General features: G+C 52.2%; 1 protein-coding gene across 2 annotated transcripts; it reads left to right on the top strand.

The window, feature by feature from the left end:
- Positions 1-795: 795 nt before the first annotated feature.
- Positions 796-13,226, top strand: LOC124245323 (keratin, type II cytoskeletal 72-like). 2 transcript variants are annotated; one of them, XM_046672641.1, is made up of 9 exons: positions 796-1,257; positions 2,802-3,016; positions 6,481-6,541; positions 6,845-6,940; positions 7,686-7,850; positions 8,483-8,608; positions 10,968-11,188; positions 11,842-11,924; positions 12,642-13,226. In XM_046672641.1, exons 1-9 carry the CDS (start codon positions 796-798, stop codon positions 12,830-12,832), a joined length of 1,620 nt encoding a protein of 539 aa, XP_046528597.1. In that variant the 3' UTR covers positions 12,833-13,226. The 2 variants fall into 2 exon arrangements, with proteins under 2 accessions (XP_046528597.1, XP_046528605.1); XM_046672649.1 differs by having other exon boundaries at positions 11,842-11,876.
- Positions 13,227-15,000: the final 1,774 nt, after the last annotated feature.

Below are 15,000 nucleotides of genomic sequence, written 5' to 3' on the forward strand. Positions count from 1 at the left end.
GCAAAACAAAAACAAGGAAAGACATCTACCTAAAGCTTTCCTGTGTCATCTCCCCAGGCTGCCTTCTTCCCTCCTTCCCAGCTGGCATCTCCCCCACTGGGTCCAGAAACTCCCGCCTGGAGAAACATTTTAACTGGGGCCTCACACTCGTGGCCAGAGCTCTCAGTGGCCTTCAGTCCATCACTGTGCCCAGCCTCCCCCAACAGATTGAGAGTTCCCTGCAGAAGGGCCACAAATCTCCACCCTCGCGACTGCCTCCCAGGACTCCGGACAGAGCCATCCTCAAGCCTGGGGACGCAGCCAGGACAGGCTACGGATGATTCTCTGGAATCCTCTTGACCCTGTTCATGTCCTTCTGAAGCAGCACCTGCCTGGACATCTGCTCCCTGTATCACCCTCCCACACACCCCCCCAGAGAGGCCAGACCTGCTGGAAGCTTCCATGGAGATCCTGGCAGTGATAACCCCAGTAATTGCAGGGCAGCAAGTGGAGATAAGGGAGCCAAATTATTACAGTGCAGGAGGTAAGCAAAGCAAATAAAGGGTCTGGGCCTTTTATGGGGGATGCATGGGGCGTTCAGGGTGGAAGAGACAAAAATCTCAGACAGGGCATGGTAATTTCCTAGACGAAGAACCCAAGAGGCCCCATGTGGCCTAAAAGATGTCCTCAACCTACAAATTAGGCTGACTCCAGCCTGCCCGGCCCCGCGCTGGGGCTATTTAAGGGGCGAGCGAGGGCGGCGAGTCAGCGGCCCCGCGCCCCTCTTGCTCCCCGCGCCGCGCGGTGCCCGCAGCCATGAGCCGCCAGCTGCGCTACTGCGCGGGCGCCGAGCGCCGGGGCTTCAGCGGCTGCTCGGCCGTCATCGCGGGCCGGGGCAGCGGCAGCGCAGCCTCGTTCCGGGCCGGCGTCCAGGGCACGGCCGCCTTCGGCAGCAGGAGCCTCTTCAGCCCGGGCGGCGGCCGGCGCCTGGCCCTGAGCGTCGCGGCCGGGCGACCCGGTGCTTACGCGCTCGGCCACTCCGCGGGCCCCGGCGGCGGCCGCCTGGGGGGCTTCGTGGGCACGGTCTTCGGCAGCGTCGGGCTGGGGCCCGCGTGTCCCTCCGTGTGCCCGCCCGGTGGCATCCCTCAGGTCACCGTCAACAAGAGCCTCCTGGCCCCCCTCAACGTGGAGCTGGACCCCGAGATCCAGAAAGTGCGCGCCCAGGAGCGGGAGCAGATCAAGGCGCTGAACAACAAGTTCGCCTCCTTCATCGACAAGGTGGGTCCTCCAGCACCTGCCTGTCCCTGCGTTGGTGAGCAGTGTACACAGGATACTGGCCCTGCCACTGACAGCTGCGTGGGATCTTGGTCCAGCGAGTTATCCTCTCTGAGCCTCCCCTTCCTCATCTGGAAAATGGGCCCAAGAGCGCCTCTTGCCCCAGAGGGTTGTAATGAGGGTGAGCTGCCTGTTTTTAAATTGCCTGGCTCACACTCGGGAGTTCATTATAAATGGGAGCTTCATTCCTTCTTTGCCAGGACAAGACTCTTGGAAAGGAGGGAACATGTCAGGGGCAGGAGACGTGGGGAATGGGCCCTCTGAGGGCCCTCAATATCAGACAAGGAGATGGGGACACACATTCAGGACAGGGGCATTAGAGGGACACAGGTCAGGGGTGTCACAGGACGCAATGCTTGGCAAATGGGGGAGGACTTGGAACGTGGGAAGTGGGGTAAGGGTGTAAGCCAAGAAGGTTTCTAGAGGAGTGAGAGAAAAGAGCCAGGAAACTGAAGGGTGGGGCTGAAGGGAGACGGTTCAGAAGGAGGGCATGGCAGGTTACACGTGTGTGTGTGTGTGTGTGTGTGTACGTGCCCAGAAATTGAGTAACGGGGAAGCTGTCTCTGGAGAATCAGAGACAGTGACCCCAGTGAATGGGGAGGAGACAAGGACTGGGCTTCACCTGTCTCACCCCTGGGGCAGAAGGTCTGGACCATGAGTGACAGGGGACATAATACGAATAACGGCTGACATTCCTCAGTGCCTGGTGCTGTTCCAAGTGGCTCTCATTTATCAGCCCATGGTCAGCCTTGCAGACGAGGAAACTAGGACAGAGGGAGGCTAGGAAAGGTGCCCGAGCTGCTGGGAGAGGCGACTAGCCGGTGTCCCTCACCCCTGAGCTGGGGAAGAGGAGGTGAGGCGGCTGGAGGAGAGGAGCAGGGCTGCTGTCCCAGAAGACAGCCATTTCCTCCCCTTGGTCTGTTCTTCCCTGGCTTATTTCATTCTCTCCCTTAAGCTAGAGGGACAGGGGAGAAGAGGAAGGGGTGGGTGGCAGAGGACCTGAAGCTATTTAGTCCAAAAACGTGAAACCTTTGGTCCAGTAGGAAATAAACCTGTAAAGATGTGATAATTCACTTTGAAAACCAAAGAAACAAATCCATGAAGGGCAGTTTAGACTGCCTATAAGAGAAATGCCGACCGCCAGTGTGGCCCTCCAGAGCCAGCCCCTGCCACTGTTCTCCTGCTTCCCATTTCCCTTCACTCCGAAAACACGAGCATTTCTAGCAAAAGGAGCTACCTCACTCACGTGGTAACTCAGGGTGGCAGACAGGGCGTTGCTTAAACGCACTTCCTGGTTTCTTTTAGACTGGATCTTATTTCTTGTCTTGGAGACCCAGGTGGGCATGTTGCCTGGCTGAATCCACTCTCTGATGTTGCTCTTTCCTGCCCCCACCCCCCACCTCAGGATGATTGCACCTGATTTCTGGGGCCCTCTCCCCTCTCTTGAGAAGCAACAGCATGGGGCTATGAGCACCTTTGGGTTCCAGGTGCGGTTCGTGGAGCAGCAGAACCAGGTGCTGGAGACCAAGTGGAACCTGCTGCAGCAGCTGGACCTGAACAACTGCAAGAACAACCTGGAGCCCATCCTGGAAGGTTACATCAGCAACCTGCGGAAGCAGCTGGAGACGCTGTCCGGGGACCGGGTGAGGCTGGACTCGGAGCTGAGGAGCATGCGGGATGTGGTGGAGGACTACAAGAAGAGGTGAGCAGAGGGGCAGAGAATACAGGGTCTTGATTACAGTGACGTTTCCATTTGGAGCCAGCATTTTTACCTTCTTAGATCCTGTGCTGATTCCATTGCTATTTCCCTTTGCATAGGGTGAGGAGAGAGATCCAGATGGGATGAGATTTAGGAAGAGAAAAGATCTACCCCAAATGGTGCTCTGAACTGCCTAGGAAATGGTGTGCTGAATTTTTAACTTTGGAAGCATAGGAATGGGGTGAAAAGAATTTTCTCAAAACCAGATGGACAACCCAAATAGCTTTGCAGCTCCTCCTAAGTGAGTTTTCCATGGGAGTTTCCAGAACATGAGACACCCCACCAATCCCAGAACAAATCTTAAAGCTATGCAAAAATGAATTTTAAAAACCTTTATGTTGCAGCATATCTGTGTTGCTGAATCCCACCATTAAAGAGAACAATTGAGAATGTACATGGAACCAGAGATGGTTTCTGCCTCCGAGTTGAGCCAATGGGGAGAGAGTGATAAATCCAGGCTCAGTGTGGTCTTGGAAGTTTCTAGGTGCCAAGATTTCTAGGGATCGATGACTTCTTTCACTGTTCAAGGGGTAGAGATGGTCAGAGCTGAGCAGTTTCTCTTGCTCCTCTTTCAATCTGCCTGTCATCCCTATTCTGCAGTTCCCTCAAAGCAGAATTCTGGCCTGAGTCTGCATGGAGATCCTGAGGGAGGAGGTGACATGGCCCCTGGCCTCTGAAGGCACACAGATTTGGGGGAAGGCTTAAAGAACATTTTCGGAGAGCCCTCAGTCCATGGATATGAATGTGGTGTGAATTGACATTGAGTGGAATTAAGATGGAAATTGGAGCCCAATGGAAATTTGAGCAGGATTCTGGGAAGTAGAGGGGGCTGCCAGGCACAGCCTAGATGTCCAGGTCAGGGGCATCTGGGGGCCGTGCTGTCTCTGGGCCTTTCAGACTGGAAAGGCCAGGTGTTCCCGAATTACCACTCACTAGTCAAGTGACCACGATTGAGTCTCTTGGTCATCTGTGAACTTCAGTTTTAATATTTATAAAAATCAGATATGGAAAAATCAGATACCTGTCCTGCCACCTGGTAAGCTGTATCAGCGGGGCACCTGGATTCAATTTACCATGCTTAATGGAATTTCAGAATTCAGTATAACTGGTCTGGCCAGTTCCCACCAGCCCGGGGCTCCACATCCCTTCTTTAGATGATATTCCAGAGCACCCAGCCTCAGTGCTCCCACCTCTCAAATTAGCAGGAAGCCCAGGCCGATATGTCAAAAACTCCCGTGATCTTATATATAGAAAACCCTAAAGACTCCATCAAAAAACTATGAGAACTCATAAAGGAATTCAGTAAAGTTGTAGGATACAAAATCAATACTCAAAAATCTGCTGTGTTTCTAGACACTGAGAATGAATCCAGCTTCACTATTGACCAGCTTTATGACCTCGGCCAAGGCTTCACCTCGTTCACAGAATTGGGAGATAATAATAGAAGCTGCTGCGTAGGGCCGTCGTGGGCATTGGAAGGGATGATGTCGGTGAAGAGTTTAGCGCAGTGTTCTAGGATGTAGTAAGGGGTGTAAGAAATATGGGCTGCTTTTGTTATTATTTTTAAAAATTAATTTTATCACTAATCTTTCCCACCTGTGGGTCCTCAAGCCGCTGTTTGGGTACCTCTCCCATGATATAAGAGATCATACGTCATGCCTGTGTTAGAATTTTCCGTGTATTTACCTTCTTGTGAAACTATGAGATTCCAGAGGAGAGGCAATTTGTGTGTCTTAAGCACCATTGTATACCCCGTGGCAGTGGTCTTCTAGATTTTTCTCATAGACGTTCTAAAATAATTACTTAAAACTCACAATGTAAAAGATCTTCTCACAATTAAAAAAATGATATAAAATTATTTATCATAAATTTAAGTAGTTGCAGAGACATACTTTCATGCATATTATATATGTTGCTATTTAATATTATAACGGCTATATCAAATCGTTTAAATGTATCCAATTGCGTATATATTCATGGCAATTGAATACCCACCATTGTTTATCTAAAAAGTTAATGAACAAGCTCTGCTGTAAAAATTGTAAATTTTGATCCTTTCCTTGTTTGAACTCCAATTTTCTTCATTTCTAAATTCAAATAAAAATATGAATATGCACTTTGGGAACTATTATAAAACCCACTCAGCAATCAACTGAGGACTATATCTTGCATAGTAGATTATTGAAAACATTCAAGATTACAGTGATGTAGATCGAATGTAACTAATGCATCTATGTTATAAAATAAGAAATCAATATACACTTTCTTGTGGTTTAAATTTTAATTGTGCATTGTAATGTGTTTTTTAAGTTATAAGTTATTTATAAAGTCAGTAGTACTATAAAATGCATTGTTTTCTTAGTAAATGTGTGTATGTGTGTATTGAACTCCAGTGTTTGGTTTCTAGAAGTAAATAATGAAAAATTATATGTGACAAACTAGTGTCATTAATTTTGATAGCCATCATCATCAAATTTTTTCTACGTATTTTATGAAATAGAAAGATATAAACTGCTAAAAACTAAATGGTCTGATAACTAACGTATGTTTTTATTTTTGCTAATAGGAGGTAGATAATATTGAATATTTTATAAGATAATATGAGATAAAGATTGTAACAGAAACAACTATCCCATAACATAATGTGATAAAAAGTTTTCAATTATCTCTTGAATAACATGTGGAATCTGAGATAAATTATACAAACTGTCTCCCGTGTGTTTCATCCGGTGTAACTAGAAAAATCTGTCAATCTCAGAAAGTGTTCCAGTCGAATTTTAAATAACCCATTTCACTAATGTGGCACAGAGATGGAAGAGCGAGGTCTTTAAACGGGATTAAGTAATCTTACCCGCCCCCCCAATCTGCTCTGCAGTATGTCTGTATTAAGAACATCTCAGCCCCTTCCAAACCCCTGATCTCTAAGACCTTGCTTCACCTGGAACAGAAATATGTCTAAGAAACAGGTATAACGTGGAGCTGGAAGGTGGGAATGGTGTTTTGTCTGGTGCCTGGAAGGTTTTTGTGCCTTGGAGGGAGGCTCCGTGTTCAGGTGCCAGATGGCAGAGGGGGTGTGTCTTCCTGCTGTCGCACGGGAGGGGGTCGTTGTGAAGGGATGTGGGACAGAAGACCCCGCCTGACATCTCCATCCCTGGTGCGTCCTCAGGCAGATACCGTTTAGGGCAGACTGCCTCTGAACTGCGGAGCTGGAAGGTGATTCCTTCAAACCTGTCCTTGTCTCATCGCCTTTAGGGAGGCTATGCACCTCCCAGGGGTGCGTGAACCCCAGCTTGTGGACGCTGCCCTGCAGTTCTCGGCACAGGGGTGAGCGCTAACTGCTCAGTGAGTGCTCGCAGAACGGAATTATCCCAGTGGCAATGCTTTCTCCTTTCTCTTGCCCCATGCAGGTACGAGGTGGAGATTAACAGACGCACAGCTGCTGAGAATGAGTTTGTGGTGCTTAAGAAGGTAAGAGGGGAGCAGGAAGGGCTGGAAGAAGGCTAGAGGGCCCCCTGAGCACCCGGCAGGGTGATGTTTGTAGGCTGAGGAAAGAGACCCCATGGGTCACTCAGTCCCTTGGCTGGGGGCTTAAACTCCAGGCATTTTGCTGCCCTCCAGGGTGGCCATCCCGCTGCACATTAGCTGGTTTGCTCTCCTGGATCAGGCCTCCCTGTGGAGCATGGGGTAAGGGGAGGGGGTCGAGGAGGGGACCTGGGGCTCCTTGTGGCAGGGAGGGAGGAAAGGCAGCTAGCCCCTCTCCGTGCTCCCCAGGATGTGGACGCTGCCTACATGAACAAGGCTGAGCTCCAGGCCAAGGTGGACTCCTTGACGGATGAGATCAAATTCTTCAGGTGCCTCTATGAAGGGGTGAGGACCTCGCTGACCTCACTTGTGTGGTCTGCTCCTCTTCCAAGTGCCTTCTGGCCCTTGGCCAGGATGGTTGTGTGGACCAAAGGCTAGCAGAGAAGTCTTTCAACGCAGGGCGGCAGACATTCGCTGAGGCCCTACTGTGTGCCAAACAATGAGGTGGGCTTTGATGGGACCGTGATGGAGAAGAAATGACCCCTGTCCTCCAGGAATTCACAATCCGACAGGGAAAACCACGCGTAGCTGAGTTTTGGGACTGCAGAGGAAGGAAGCGCGAGTTCTGCCCGAGCTGTCAGGGACACGTCCTGCAGAAAGATAAGGGAGGCTACGTGGGTGCTGGGAGGGGCATGATCCGGCCTGACGGAGCAGAACGAGTGGAGGGTCAGAGGCCCGAGCTGTGCTAGAGCTTGAGGGGCCTGGAGCAGGGAAGGTCACTGGTGACTCCCTGGAGGGCGCTGAGGGCCAGGTAAGGAGTTCAGACGGTCCTATGGGTGAAGGTGGCCATTGCTGCAGAGAGCGTGGAATGGGGGTGGGGGAGGTCCCGAATGCATCGTGGAGAGGGCCAGCCAACCTGTGGCTAGAAGCCCAGTGCGCTCATCTCACACCGGCAGACACTGGTTGAAGGCAGGGCTCAAACCCCAAAGAAGGGCAGAAAGGGGCAGTGGGGGATTTGCCAAGGAGGATGAGGAGATGGGCTCCCACCAGGGGAACCCTAAATGGCTCCTCTCCCTTAACTGCCCCCCAGGAGATCGCTCAGATCCAGTCTCACATCAGTGATACGTCCGTCATCCTGTCCATGGACAACAACCGGGACCTGGACCTGGATAGCATCATTGACGAGGTCCGCGCCCAGTATGAGGAGATCGCCCAGAAGAGCAAGGCGGAGGCAGAGGCGCTGTACCACAGCAAGGTGAGCGGAGTGTCAGCTGTGTGGAGGCCCAGTGACCACAGCTCATCATGCATGCATGCGTGTGTGCATGTATGTGCTTGTTTGTGTGCATGCGTGTGTACTTGGGCTGGGCAGAGGCCTCCATCTTGGAGTTGGGTCTTGTGGAAATGCCTCCCCCTGGTCCAGGGAGGTCAACCACAGTCTTGGCACATGTTGGGAACGTATATGGGCTTGGCCCTTCCCCTGCCATGGCCCTTGCTGACAGTAGAGGCCACACCAGCCACAACTCTGATAAGACTCTGACACCGTTTCTGTGGGTAATCTGTACATCTTGGCTTTTCTTCTTGTTTCCAACATTGTCAAAATGAGGACAGGAAATTCGAACTCCACCAAGGCTGCCACTTTTGAGAACACAAGGATGCTGTGAACTGGGGCAGGGCCTTCCTCTCCAGAAGGAAAGGGTTGTCTTTCTCCTCGACCTTTGTCCTCCCTCTTTCCCTCCCTCCCTCTCCCCTCCCTCCCTCCTTCGCTGCTGTCTACAAAGCTTGGATAATGAGAACAGCATGTAGCCACCCGCCTTCCCATGCTGAACACACTTAAGAGGTAAATTCCCAAGTGTCCTGTCCTCCTCTTCTCTTGTCACTGAACTTCAGATCCAGGAGCTGCAGGTTACGGCAGGCCAGCATGGGGATGACCTCAAACTCACCAAGGCCGAGATCTCGGAGCTCAACCGGCTGACCCAGAGGATCCGCTCAGAGATAGGGAGCGTAAAGAAGCAGGTGGGTTCTATGAAATGAACCAGCTGACAAGGTTCATTGAGCACCAAGTGGTATGAGACCAATTATGGAAAAAGGGTAAGACACTGTCGCTCCTTAGGGCATTTATAATTCATGAAGAGAGCTCGGTCTAAAGTCGTATGGAAGGGTGAAGCGTCCCGCCACTGACGGCATGCTCATAAGTGCTGTGGGAGTCCAGCGGGCTCGAGCTGAATGAGGACCCAAGTGAGGCTGTCTGCAGGATGTGGGATTACATGGAGAGGGGAAGGGGTACTGAAGGGACCAGCAGGAGCCGTGGATCCAAGGTGGGCACGTGCCTGGCATGTGTACAGGGAGGAGAGTCACCTACCCAGAGCAGAAGGTCCACGATGGGTGGGGTGGCAGGGAGCAGAACACCACTAGGTAGCAAGGGGCAGATTATGGACGCCCTCAAAGCTGGGCAGTAGAGTTTAGACCCGGTGCAGTAGGTAAAAAGGAGCTAGTTGGAGGTTTCACATGATGAATCCATGCTGGAGGAAGGAGGGTCCGGCAGTGGATTTCAGAAGAGAGTGGGGAAGGAAGAGCCCCCACCGTAGCCTTGGCTGGGGCTCTGCTCTGTGTTTGCCCTTCCCTGTGGTTGTGCTGTGGGGGGTGCTGCACCGGGAACCCCCTGGAAGGGCCTTACTGGGGCCGTGATTGTGATTCCCGTGCAAACCCGTGCGTTTCCCAGAGTTTGTGGAGGCCCGTGTGAGGGTGTAAGGTCTCAGCTTCCTGGACAAGTTAAGTTGCCTTATCACCCTGCCCTGCCCCTTACCGCCCTCTCCCTCACCTTGCACACATACATGTACACACAGAGCTCCTCTGTGCAGTAGGCTCATGGCCACGGGAAGAAGAAAGAAATGAGAGCTCACGGTGTTCTTACTTACTCAAGTTTTGCATAAATGAAAGAAAATCAAGGTGTTTGTAGCTACCTCAGTATCTGATTACAATGTTTATCTGATAAAATGCTACATGTTCATGGCTATTACCGTGAATCAGAAAGTGACTTTCTGCGATCAGAATGCCACCATGCTTTGGAGGTCAGGGAAGATGTCCTTCATGTGGATGACTCTTGATGCGTGGTCCCTCTCTTGAGGGCCCTCAGCTGAGGTGCCTTCCTGCCCTTCTGGCCCCTCACCTAAGAAGCCCACAGTTTCACATGCAGACTCTCTTGGCATTCAGTGGCCCCAGAATTCACATGATAATTGTTTCAAAGGATGCCCAAATTTTGTGTTCTCTCAACTCACACCACATTCACAAGACCCAAGCTTTTGGAGTCCCCCAGGTTCACCCTTGGGATCTTGGGTAGTGAAAAAGAATGGAGGGCAGTTTGATTGAATTCAGGGCACAGAGTTTATTGCCATCCCATGAATAATTAGACCTCCACAGTCTCAAGGATGGGGCATGGTTTTCCGTGGTTGGGCAGCTGGGTTCTAGGTGGTTCTAGGTGTCTCCACTGATGGTGTGAGCTGCTCACCCAGAACGCTCTGGCTGGGGGCCCCAACTGGCAGAGGAGAGTGGCACCAGCTGGACAAGAGCCTAGAATTCCATCTGGCTTCAGGATCAGCTGCTCTCCTTGGGGTGAAGCAAATTTGACTCCAGAGGAAGGGGACATCCCAGAAAGAGAAGCCAGATACTTAGATCCCACCCAAACCTTAGCCTAGCGACCGGAACATACACCTAAGACCCCAAGGCTCAAGAAGCCCATGGAGCAGCCCTCCCACCATGCAAACGCAGAGCCCCATCTGCAGTTTCCTCCTGCAGGTTACATGTTTATTTCCAGAAGCCGGACCTCGGTAAACTTGTAAGACCTGTTAGTTATGTAAAAGTGAGGCTGATGCCAGATAGCATGATTCTCTGTGGAACTTCAGAGACTCTCAGTGCGGCAGATTTAATCGACAGACATTTTATTAATAGGAACTTCATTAGTCCCCCATTTTTTTTCACAATTTACAGGATCTTTCAAGACAGCCTTGCACTGTGGGGCAGAATTAAGGCCAGCTATCCGGAGACTTTTCAGGGTTGGCATTACAATCTTACAGCTGATGTTACAGACGGGAGGGGAGGGCAGAGGCCACGTCCCAGGTTGCCCACGTTCTCTCCTTCCCCTCCTCTCTCCCATGGTAAGGATGCTTCATCCTTCACATGCCAGGGCCTGAGCTGGGGTGAACGATACCTGGAGTCAGGGCAAAGACACAGTCACCTCCAGTGATGTCCAAAGCTGGAGAAACCAGGAGGACCTCAAAGCGTCTACTGTCAGTCAAGACTGAATGAGGGGAGGCCGTCTGAGCAAGATCTCAGAACCGTGCTCTGACTCAAAGCTCTGAATCTGTTTGCCCCTCAGTGCTCCAACCTGGAGATGGCCATCGCTGATGCTGAGCAGCGGGGCGACAATGCCCTGAAGGATGCCCAGGCCAAGCTGGAGGAGCTGGAGGCCGCCCTGCATCAGGCCAAGGAGGAGCTGGCCCGGATGCTGCGTGAGTACCAGGAGCTGATGAGCCTGAAGCTGGCCCTGGACATGGAGATCGCCACCTACCGCAAGCTGCTGGAGAGCGAGGAGTGCCGGTGAGAGCAGATAGCTTTGTTTGGATCAGTTATGTCTCCACGTTAGCAGAAAGACTGAAAACAAGCTGTGTAGCTCTGTTGAGGGCCCACTGAGGTGAAACTAGAGAGAGTGGGCTTGACATGGTGCAGTAAGAAAGACCAAACTTAGACAACAAGAAAGACTAAGTGGTAAAAATCTCAAAAAGGTGGTAGGAGAGGAAGTATGAACGTCAGCGACGTTTGAGAAACAGATTATCCCTGGCCCCTCATGGTGCATTCTTAAGGGTGAGGGGAGGGACCAGATGGCCACCAAGAGTCCTCTAAGTTCAAGGTCGCTCTGGCAAAGCTGGGGCCCAGTGAGGATGTGAGCTCATTCCTCTTAATTGTCTAAGACCAATGGCATAACCGGAGGGAAGCGGGGGCCCAATTATCCTACACGGATAATCAGATAATCCCACAGCCTCTTTGATGGCGAGCTGACTCCTTGTAGCAGACTTGTCATCTCAGTTCTCCATTTCTTGAGAGGCCCCCTGGGTGTGTGGGAAGAAAGGAGGCTGGGCTGGGGTGAGAGGTGGCACGTTCTGAGAGGAGAGGCTCATTCACAGAGGTGGCCCCCTGGACAGATGGGGTGATGGTTTATGGGGAGTTTACTGGCTGTCTTTCTCCCTCTTCAGGATGTCTGGTGAATACCCCAATTCCGTGAGCATCTGTAAGTACCTGCGGGACCCGCTTCTACCCTTGGCCACCTACCAGAAGTGTAAGCCCCTCTAATTCCATGACACCAAAGAGAAGTCAGAACGCCAGAGTGGGTTCAGGGGGTGCTTAGGGGCACAAGGAGGGAGCTGGCTTTAGTAAGCAAGGAGAAGCAGTGGATGGAGAAAAATAATAATACGAAATACAAAAGGGTAACCTATAGAAAGTTTGGCTGATACCCAACAGTGTATAATCCGAGAGTCTATTGTAAGAATCAGGCTTAACGGCTACATTCCATTTTTGTTGAGGCCAGACCAAAATAAAGGCCCAGAATGTCAGTAAGAGGGGTTGAGGGGAGCCTGAATGGTGCAATGATGGGACAAGACAGCTGGAGGCCCCTCCTCTGGGTTTAGAAGCCTGCGAGCGTGCAGGGGAGGTACTGTTAGGAGAGGAAGGGATGCCCCGGCGGCCTGTTCTCTAGCAGCACCTGAAGGCCTCCGGGAACTGCCTGTCTCCATTTGGCCCCACTCGTGGGAAATTCACTGACAGAGCCTTAAAGCCTGATATTGCTAGATTGGCACAGACTCATAGGAAAAGGTCAAATGCACAGGGCCAAGTATATGAAAAGTGGTTGGTGCTGATGAAAATCTCTTAGTAAACTAAAAATACACAACAGAGAGCATCTGTGTACCCGTGAAGCCAGAGCAGGAGCGAGAACGAAGGGAGTGGCCAGGGTGCCCCAGGAGGGCCCACGGATCCAGGGTCCTCTCTCTCGTTCCAGCCGTCGTCAGCAGCACCAGCGCTGGGGCTGGAGGCGCTGGCTTCACTGTGGGCTTTGGTGCCTCGAGCACTTACAGCTACAAGCCCGCGGCGCCAGATGTCAAAACCAAAGGCAGCTGTGGCAGCGAGTTCAACGATCCCCTCGTCAAAGCCTCGGGCAGCAGCTGTGCCACCAAAAAGGCCTCCCGATGAAGGGCAGGTGGCGGGGGGCTCTGTGAGCAGGAAGCTACGGCCACCTCCTCCTCTCCACCCCGGGTCCCCTTCCCAAGTCAGCAAGTGCTTCCTCCGTCACCAGACTCCCAGTCCCATCACCTCTCCTGGTTGTCCTCAGTGGGTGACGCTCTGATGCGGGAAGTCCAGTTGTGGGCACCTTTGGTGAGCTCCTCCTTGGCCACCTTTCACTGGGTCACTGCCCCCAGGTGCAGACATGATACACATACCCAGGATGCTTCCCTGCAGCCAGGTGCAGCCCCTCTGTCCCCGTGCCTTTCTTGGGCCTTCACAGCCGAGGGGCTCTCTTTGTCCTCTGGTTGGGGTCATGTCTCATTCTCTGCTTCTCCCACAATAAAGCGTCAGTGCCATTTGAGTTTCAGTGTTGAATCTGTGCCTAGGATGTCATATCTGCATTGTCCTGTCTGACTTTTCCGGGTCTCACCCTTGCTTTTCCTCGGGTCCCTGGCCTTACATGGATCTTGGCCGTCTGGTTCTGGCCAGGTGGCCATTGGGTGAGCGCTGCTCCTGGTAAACAGCCAGGATTTGTTGCTGAGGTGCCTCCTGGCAGGTTCGGTGCGTCCCCTGCACCGGGGTGCCGATTCCACGTGGCAGCTGTGAGACGGGCATTGTCACCCGTTATAGAGGCTCCCACAGCTGTGAGCAAGGAGCCAAGTCACGCCAGGACTGTCAGGCGTTCGCGCTTCAGCGTGGCTTCTCAAAAGCACCCCCACTGACACACACTAGCCGCTTCTTGTTGCCAGAGTGGTTGGTCCTTCTTTTTCCTCATCTCTTCGCTCTCCGGCCAACCCACCCCAACCCTGCTCCCTGACAATAGCCCTGCTTTCCTCTTTCTCCAGCCAATTCTTCTCCACCCTAAAGTTTGTGACCTGCATGTATATATGCTTGTGGAGGCATCAGTATCTGTTGTGTGCGTGTGGCAGGGGCTCACTGACCAGTCTTTAGTGAGCCGGGCGTTGCTCAGGCACTGGGGGCACTGGGCACAGGCTTACGGTCCAGCGGGACGGGGAGAGTGAAATAAGCAGCTAACAGAAACCGCGAATACGCTGTCAAGCAGTGATGAACGCCGCGAAGCAAAGTTGGTGGAGTAAGAAGCAGGGGGTTCCGGGGTGCTCTTCGAGGCACACGCGTGCTTCTGCAAGCGTGTATGTCTTCTCAGGGGCGGTTAGCAGCGTTGGCTTGAGCACAGTGCTAGGGAACCGGGTCCTCAAGGGCAAGACCACCTCCCAAGGACGAGCCTCACTTGAGGGGGGCATTTGAGGTGCCCATGGCCCCTTCTCCTCCACGTTGTTCCCTATCCTTTCACTGCAGCCTTTCTTCCAGCAGGCCAGGACTTTTCACATGCAAGGACCTTCGAAAATATGATTTTCCAATCTCTTTCTTCAATGCCACATTTATTGAAAGCTCGCCCATCCTTTGTGGCTCAGCTGAAATGCCACCTCCGATGTTCACATGTCTTCTGGTGCCTCTGGGTGGATGCTGTTAACTCATCAAGCGTTAAATGAGCAGGAACATTAGAGCTGCCGCCCAACGACTCTCCCGTCCCCCTACTTTACAGGGGTGCGAAGCGAGGCCCGGATGGCTACGTGCACTGCCCAAAGTCACAGCCCCACACACCCATGGCATCATCCCCAATCTGTATTACAGTTGGTCCTTTATTTTCCTGGTGCTGTGTTAGCTGCACACATCTGTCCCTTCACCCCATCCCCTCCCAGCCCCTTGTCCCTGGGTCCTCAAATCTAGCTTACAGTTGGCGCTCAATACAAGTCTGCTGCAGAAATGCATAGCTTAGTCTAGCCCGCCCTCACAGGAGAGAAAGAGCTCAAGGTACACACGTGTGTCCTGATGATCGGGCATGCAAATGAAGAGACACATTTGTGTTAATAAAATTGTGTTTGCTATGCATCCGTTTGTATGCAGTTTATATAATTTATCAACCAAACTGGGGCACATGCTAGACTGGATTCTCAGACGACAGGCATAGGCCAGATGGTCTCAGGCAAGGCCCCCCAGGTCTAGCACACTGGCTCAGTGTCAAAGGCCTGCCTTCAAATCCCGGCTCTTCGAATGGCTAGTTGTGGCCCAGGGCAAGATCCTGCCCTTGTAAAGTGGGGTCGATACCATCTGGC

This window comes from Equus quagga, chromosome 1 (genome assembly GCF_021613505.1).
Source record: "Equus quagga isolate Etosha38 chromosome 1, UCLA_HA_Equagga_1.0, whole genome shotgun sequence".
Classification (NCBI taxonomy): domain Eukaryota; kingdom Metazoa; phylum Chordata; class Mammalia; order Perissodactyla; family Equidae; genus Equus; species Equus quagga.